This window comes from Tamandua tetradactyla, unplaced genomic scaffold (genome assembly GCF_023851605.1).
Source record: "Tamandua tetradactyla isolate mTamTet1 unplaced genomic scaffold, mTamTet1.pri scaffold_230_ctg1, whole genome shotgun sequence".
In the NCBI taxonomy this organism is placed as follows: domain Eukaryota; kingdom Metazoa; phylum Chordata; class Mammalia; order Pilosa; family Myrmecophagidae; genus Tamandua; species Tamandua tetradactyla.
Genome location: NW_027518339.1, coordinates 9790 through 18214, shown reverse-complemented (window position 1 = coordinate 18214; position 8425 = coordinate 9790). Strand labels below are relative to the sequence as shown.

General features: G+C 35.4%; 1 protein-coding gene across 1 annotated transcript; it reads left to right on the top strand.

Moving 5' to 3' along the window:
• Positions 1 to 282: 282 nt before the first annotated feature.
• On the top strand, positions 283 to 7642 carry LOC143673237 (nucleoporin p58/p45-like; the record flags this gene model as incomplete). Its single annotated transcript, XM_077147554.1, has 5 exons — positions 283 to 425; positions 2904 to 3080; positions 3717 to 3854; positions 6945 to 7082; positions 7623 to 7642. Coding segments are annotated over 5 exons (616 nt in total), but the record flags the coding sequence as incomplete, so codon positions are not given.
• Positions 7643 to 8425: the final 783 nt, after the last annotated feature.

Genomic DNA, 8425 nt, shown 5'->3' with positions numbered 1-8425 from the left:
TAAATTGTGGTAACATATAATAGAATTTCCCATTTAGCCATTTTTAAGTGTATACTTGGTATTACTGATATTTTTAAAGAATAATTTTACATGCAGGTTTATTTTTAAGGAGAACAGACAAATATTTGAACTTGGTTGGTTAAAGGAAGATAAGCTGTTCATTTTGACTCAACAGAAATGTATTAGGTATATTAAATGAAGAAAATAACCCTGAGTTAATTTTTATGTTTTCTTAAGTGAATACTGGCTCTAGTAGACTTTTTTGTGTTTTTTATAAACAAGCAATCCTTCTGTGGGGCTCAATTTTGGACCTCTTGGAAGCACTGCAACCCCAGCAACTACATCAGCTCCCTCAGGTGGTTTAGGAACTGGGATTTTTGGATCTAAATCTGCCACTAGATTCACTCTAGGAGGAACAAATACAGGTAAGAAAGATTGTTGCATTTTCAGGGAGTAGACTTGGAATATTTGTTCTTTTTCAGGTTCCGTCCTACATTTCTTTGCTTTACAAAGTTGTCTCTGTAAAGAATCAGGGTGGAAGACCTAAAAAGTGGTAAATACTAAGATCAGAATAAATACAGAGATTTGGAATTAAGGCTCAGTCATAGGCTATGATCTAGTGAATGTAAAGAAGGGGAAAAAATCCTACAAGCATGTGTTGATATCTTCTTTCAAGTTTAATGAATTAAGATAAACTTAAAATTTTATATTACATTACATAATGCACTGTTTTATTTTAGTGAAGATAGTTTTCTAAGTCATTTATCAATTTGAAACATTAAATTCACAGTTGGGACAGTGAGCATTCTGTTTTGTTACAACATTATAACTTGCTTTAGATTTTTCTATTAAAACTATTCTCTCAATAGAAAAGGACAAGAAGGTTCCTCATAAATATTTCAATAAAAAAATACCTATCAATATGTTTGTTATTCTAAGCTAAAACATTTCACTAGAAATGATCATTTAAAAATTTTGTTTCCTTATCTTTACTCTATATATCTTTAGAGCCTCATGGTCTATATTAATCAACTTTCCCTTTGACTGCCACACATTTCATGACCACACATAGAAGATAAATGGCCTATAAAAGTAACTATGAGCAGACCAGCCAGTCAGCCTTCATACTGTTCTGTGTTCCTGTGTTTTGCTCAGGCTATTTTCTTCATTTGGGTGCTACTTGCCTGTTTTCAGTAGAATGCACAGCATATCTCTTTACTGCCTGCACAGGATTGGCTACAAGAGCAAACAGTATGGTTCCCTTGTTGTAGAACCCATACATGATTTCAAAGTACTGTATTCTGACAGCAGTTTCCAGTTGTAGGAAGGGCAGTTCAGGAGCATAATATATTATCTGGCTAAGCCAAAATGCTGCTCATCAATACACTTCTTCATTTAATATTTTTTGAGCAACTCCTTCTTCCTAGCTATGTGGCTTTGGGTAAACTTATACATCTTCTCTAGGGTTCAGATTCCTCAACTGTAAAATAGGAATAATAATGTTAATTAGTGTATGAACAAATGCATAGGAAATCCCCAGCATTGTGCCTTGAATAGTCAATATTGGCTGTCGGTGTGGTGTTTCTGGTGGTGTGGTAGCGCTGAGGGTGAAATCTGAGCGCTGAGTGAACACCATGTGGTGTCTGCCTTGAAGAAATTCAGTCTTCTGAGGTGAAGGGGACAAGCATGTATCTTAATATGTTCATCTGTCTCTGTAAATGCTCTAACCAGTGTATGAAAGGCATTTTGGAAGACAGAGGAAGAACAGAGTTGGAGTTTATTTTATGGGCAGGAAACCTTAATCCAGGTAGAGAAGTGCAAAGGCCCAATCTTAAAAGGGCCCGGGAAAATATGAAAAATGTTTTTTACTTGGAGCTTAGGATTCATAGTTCAGAATGGTAGGGAGACCTGACATTTTAGGAGCAGGCTGGGACCATATAGTAAAGAGAAGTTATATGCTAAGCCTTTAGCCTTTATTTTAGAGAAACTCTGTGCCTAATGGAAAATTTAAATTGGGAGGGATCACCAGGATGCTTGTTCTCCCTTTTTCTTTTTTTTTTATGGTAACAGATAATTCCAAGGATAGATTAGAAGTTGGAAGAAACTAAGTAACAAATTAGGAGATTATTGTAATATATCTTAAGGGAAAGCTGACTTGCACTTAGGTTTTTTTGCCGAAATCCAGGGCTAGTTCTGATATAGCATTGACAGACTTTATAACTAATGGAATGTAAGGGAGGGAAGAGATGTCAAGGATGGTTATGCTTTCTGGCTTGAGGAATCAGGTTTACCAAGATAGGGAATTTAGGAAATGTTTTTATGAGGAGAGCTGTGAGTTCAGCTGTGGACATGTTGGGGCCCAAAGGGTCATTAAGGGAGAAATAACCTAATGGGAACTCAGGTAGCTATGGATTTAGACTTGTACCTAAAACTGAAATTCTAAAAGTGGGTAAGGTCATTCAGGAAGTAATGGAGCAGGGATGCAATCCTAGGGAGCATCATTTAAGAGGTCAACAGAGGAAGATCTATAAAAGATGACTGAAAAGGAGATGCAAAGAAGGATAGAAAAAGCAGTGGGAGTTAACAGAAACATGGACATTGAAAAGGAAGAGAATTTTAAAGTATAGAGAATATTTAAATAGTCTTGGAGAAGAGGGCTCATTTTTCTGTGAGGCTACAGGGGGAAGGAAGAAGGATAAACACTGTTCTAAATAAATCTAGAGATGGAGTTGAAATTGGCTTGCAATATTATGTTGGCTGGACACTCCTTTGCTTTTCTTAACCCACAGGGCCATCTTTTCACTATTTTCTATGATTTAGTCTCAACTCACATATGTACACTTTGTTCTACCTAAAAAATGTCGGATTCTCATTGAGACTGGGATAATACATATGCTCTTAAGGTAAAATGAGATTTTTTTTCTTTAAAACAGGAACACCAGCCACCACATCTGCATCTACAACAGGCTTCAGTCTAGGATTCAGTAAACCTGCAGTGTCTGCCACACCATTTGCTCTACCTATTACTTCTACCTCAGCTAGTGGTATCACTCTTTCATCTGCTCTGACATCAACTCCAGGTGAGACAGAATTGAAAAAGTTGTTTAATGGTTATATTTTAATTTTGTTTGGTTAATGAATATATATAGTTATCCACATTATATGTAACTTTGATTTGAAAAAATTTTATTTCAGTCATTCAACAATTTTGGCTCACTAAGCAAAGGACTTGGGAAGAAGCAAAATCAACATTAGGCATTAAAGCAGGAGAGGCCATCTTGGAAGTTGGTCTCTATTTACAGAGCAAAGTAGGAGAGAGATGGAGAGGTGTAAAACCTAAACCTATTAACATCTACTTTGTTTTTAAGGAGCATTTTGGTGATAGGAAAGGATATAGAGTTCACACAAATCTTGCCTTGCTTAGGATTTGAGGAATGAGTGGCCTGGGTTGAAAACTCTTTATTATTGTCTGGAATCAGTTACCTGGTTCCATTCTAGTATTAACTGAAGCCCTTATTTCTGTTACTAGTTTTTCTTCTAAGCTATTATTTCTTGTTATTCTTGAGTATCTTTGATTTTTATTTTACTGAGTAATTTTTCTAAAGAATCAATTTTATCATGGAACTCAGGTTTTTAAAAAAAGTTATTTGTATTTTTCTACTGTGTTCTTAGAAATAATGTTGCCATTTGAAGGATTGCTATCTCATCTTTTACAGCTTCTACAGGATTAACTCTAAATAATTTGGGTGGATCAACAGCCACAACAACTGCTGCATCAATGGGCATTTCTTTAGGAGGAGGCTTAGCTGGTTTGGGAGGTTCACTTTTCCAGAGTACAAACACAGCAACGTCAGGTAATTTATTCTCTAGAAATATTAAATATTTAGATTTAAATTTACTTTGGCCTTTGGAGCAGATCACTTTGTCTCTTTTTTTTTAACTTTTTTACTGTATAGTATAACATATATACAAAGCAAATAATTATAAAGCAATTGTTTATAAAGCACTCTTCAGCAACTAGTTACAGGAGAGATCCCAGAGTTTGTCATGGGCTACCATAAAATCCTCTCAAGCTTTTTCCTTCTAGCTACTCCATAATATAGAAAACTTGAAGGCTTAAATATTTTTTATCACCACAATTAGCTTTTTTCTTTCTTTTTTGTGAAAAATGACATATATACAAAAAGGCAAAAGACTTCAAAGCACAGCACAATAAATTGTAGAACATATTTCAGAGTTTGATGTGGTGTACAATTCCACAATTGAATAAGGTTTTTACTTACAGCTGCTCTCAGATACTGGAGACTAAAAGATATATCAATTTAATGATTCAGCAATCATATTCATTTGTTAAATCCTGTCTTCTCTGTATAACTTCACCTTTACCTTTGGTCTTTCTATCCCACTCTTTAGAGGTGTTTGGGCTGTGGCCATTCTAACTTTTTCTTGTTGGAAGGCTCTATCACTAATAGGAGGTAGGGAGATGAACTATCTGATGTTCTGGAGAGGCTGGGTTCTCTAGGTTTTAGGACTTATCTGGTCTAGGGAGCCATCTGGAGGTTGTAGGTTTCTGGAAGGTTACACTAATGCGTGGAACCCTTGTGGAATCTTATATATTGCCCAAGGTGTTCTTTAGGATTGGCTAGAACGATCCTGGTTGTGGTTTGGCAGGTTGTGATAGACTAGCAAGGTCTAACTGAAGCTTGTGTAAGAGCCACCTCCAGAGTAGCCTCTTGACTCTATTTGAAGTCTTTCTGCCACTGATACTTTATTAGTTACACTTCTTTTCCCCCTTTTGGTCAGGATGGAATTGTTGATCCCACGGTGCCAGGTCAATATTCATCCCTGGGAGTCATCTCCCACATTGCCAGGATGATTTTCACCCCTGGATGTTGTCTCACATGGTGGGGGAAGGCAGTGATTTCACTTGCAGAATTGGGTTTAGAGTAAGGCCACATCTGAGTAATACAAGAGGTCCTCCAGAAGTAACTCTTAGGCATATCTATGGGTAGACTAAGCTTCGCTACCTAAATAAGCTTCACAAGACTAAGCCTCAAGATCAAGGACATGGCCTATTGATTTGGGTGTCCCTATAGTTTGACAGAGTATCAGGGGATTTCCTGATGATAAAGTTTAATAGTTTGATATTTTTTCTCCTATCCCTCAAGGGATTTTGCCAATACTTTTTGATTATCTGCTTATATACTCTAGGATGTATCCAGGCATTACATTAAGCTATTCAGTATTAAAGGACCTCTTTCTTATTCTGGGTTCCCTGTGTTTCAGTTGTTTGAATGAGGTATACAGATAGGTTAGATTATGTGCTACAGTAAATTTCATTTCCAGGCCAAACAAACCTTTCTTCCTTTGGTCTCAAAGAATATAGAAATTGTCTTCTTTACCCCTGTGTTCTGAATTACTTTAACCCCAACCTGATCAGCTTTATTCTTACCTTATTTTATATATAAAACAGCCTCTTGAAATCCAGAAATAATAATTACCGCTCCAGACTAAATGTGTCTGCTATAAAAGCTTACAGTCTAGGCCCCTGTTTTCTTGTAAGCATTTTCCAAAGGAACCATACCATTGTTGTTCTTTTGTTTCTGGCTTATTTTGCCTCACAAATGTCCCACACATTCATTCACATTGTCCCTTGCCTTGCGACTTCGTTCCTTTATTGTAGCAGCACAACGTTTGTTTATAAGTATACACTATCATTCTCCAATGTACTTCTCAGTCAGTGCATCCTTCAGTTACCTGCATTCATCAGGGATCATGTTTAGTCCACAGCCCAAAGCTCACAGTCTATCAACACTCTCACTTTTAGATAATTTCATTGTTCCCAAGAGAAAGAAAAGCAATAACACGCCCTCACCAATTAGGAAATCTAAACCTCCTCTTAACTCTTGTACCTCCCCCATTACTTACCTCTCCTGTTGCTGTGATAATGCTGATGTTTTCCTTTTAAACATAGCCAATAGCATGCAATAGCAGTTTTCCCCTGTACCCTAGGCTTAAACACTCTTTGCACACGAATCCTACCTTTGAAAAAGTTCTTATAAGAACTAATTCATATTTCTAGTGTTAATTAGTGGGACACGTAGGTCTGTACAACCCCTTTCAATCCTGTTCATCTTCAATATGGTAATATCACTTATAGACCCATAAGAGAACTGCTTTCATTTGTATTTGTTCCCTTACATTGGAGTTCAACCTCATTAGCTAATCATTTACCCATCTCTAGTTTCTGTGTGTCTCTAAGTCCCCTATATTCTGTATTATAAACCTCTGATTTTACCTTTACCTTGGTTATGAAAGAGGAACCATACAAGATCTATCCTTTTGTATCTTATTTCACTCAACATTCTGTCTTCAAGGCTCATCCATCTTGTCGTGTACTTCGGGATGTCATTTCTTCTTACTGTTGCATAATATTACATTGTATGTATATTCCACATTTTGTTAATCTGCTTAGTTGATGGGCATTTGGTTTGTTGGTTTGTTTTCATCTTTTGGCAATTGTGAATAATGCTGCTATGAATATTGGTGTGCAAATGTCTGTGTCATTGCTTTCAGCTCTTCTGGGTGTATACTAAGTAGTACCTTTGCTGGGTCCCAGGGCAACTCGATACTTAGTTTCCTAAGGAACTGCCAAACAGTCTTCAATAGAGGCTCCACCATAGTACATATCCACCAGCAGTGCATAAGTGACCCAATTTCTCCACAGCCTCTCCAACATTTTAAATTTTCTGTTTGTTTAATAGCATCCATTCTTATAGGTGTGAGGTGGTATCTTAAAGCCTTGATCTGCATTTCCCTTATAACCAATGAAAATGAGCAATTTTATCAATGAAATCAGGTTTAAAAAAAGTTACTTGTATTTTTCTATGGTGTTCTTAGAAATAATGTTGCCATTTGAAGGATTGCTATCTCATCTTTTACAGCTTCTACAGGATTAACTCTAAATAATTTGGGCGGATCAACAGCCACAACAACCACTGCGTCAACGGGCATTTCTTTAGGAGGAGCCTTAGCTGGTTTGGGAGGTTCACTTTTCCAGAGTACAAACACAGCAACGTCAGGTAATTCATTCTCTAGAAATATTAAATGTTTAGATTTAAATTTACTTTGGCCTTTTGAACAGATCACTTTGTCTCTTTAACTTGTATGTTTTTCTTTTAATATGAAAAATGTATTATGAAATGTTTTTCATACATAATTGGACATCTTAGCCATATTTTAGAAATAAAATTTCCTCTTTCTCAATAATGACTGACTGACTAGATAAGGAAATACTTAAGGTTAAGGTGTAATGGCTATTTGATTTCAGAAGTTTTTTGAGCACCAGTATATATCAAATACTTGGTTGTGTGGAGAGGATGAAAGAATATGCCAATGTTTTTTGGTTAAAGAAGCTATAGTACTTTTATTTTATTTTTGGGTGCATGAGCCAGAAATATAGTGATTTTATGTCCCCTTTTCAAATCCTAAATTTAACGGAAGAAATCTAAGTAGGTGGAAGGGCAGAAAATGCATCAGAATAATCAGACTGTTTCACCTGTAGAAATTTGTAGGATTCAAGTTTACATTGATCTTTCATTTATTATTGTCTGACTTTGTAGGTGTTCAAAATGCTTTCTGATTACCAAGCAATAGGTGACCATATATGCCTTTGCAATATGAATATTTAAATATCGCTTACAAAAAATCCTATGAAAGTGAAAAAATGAAATAAAATAGAAAGGATAAATACAGGGTAGTTATACATTCTCTCTACTGAGTTTTTAGGTCAGCCCTAATTTTTCTTACACTCTTGGCTCAATATTCAGTGTTTACTTTATAGTATATATAGTATATTAACTTAAAGGTGCCATTGGTATTTTAATTTAATTATTATAATTGTTGTCATCATGTTTTTGTCACTAAGATTTGAACCCAGTTTTCAGTTTTCCATGGTCTTAATTTGTACATCCTACTGTTTCCTCTGTTTTTAAAATAGTAACATCTTGTCCAAAAAGAACAGTTGTGCCAGCTTGGGATGCATGGACTTACATAAATATAGATTAATCAACACAAGTTGAAATTTTGTTAACTTGATTCATAAGTATACATTAATGATATAGGATTAACTATAGTCTACCCCTAAATCTAGCCCCTCTAATTTCTTTTGGCAATGAGAGGGGGTTTAATTAATGATTTAAAAAACCTTTATAAAAGAAGTTTTAGGAAAGGGACTCCAGAGTATGAAATTTTGATGTTTGTTTAAAACATTCAAGTGACCAGTTCTTTAAAATTTCATTCATAATAATATTTCCTTAATATTATACCAAAATCTTATGAATCTATATTAGATTACTGTTATTATTATTATTATTATTATTATTATTATTATGGCATGGGTAGGCTCCAGGAATCAAACCTGTGT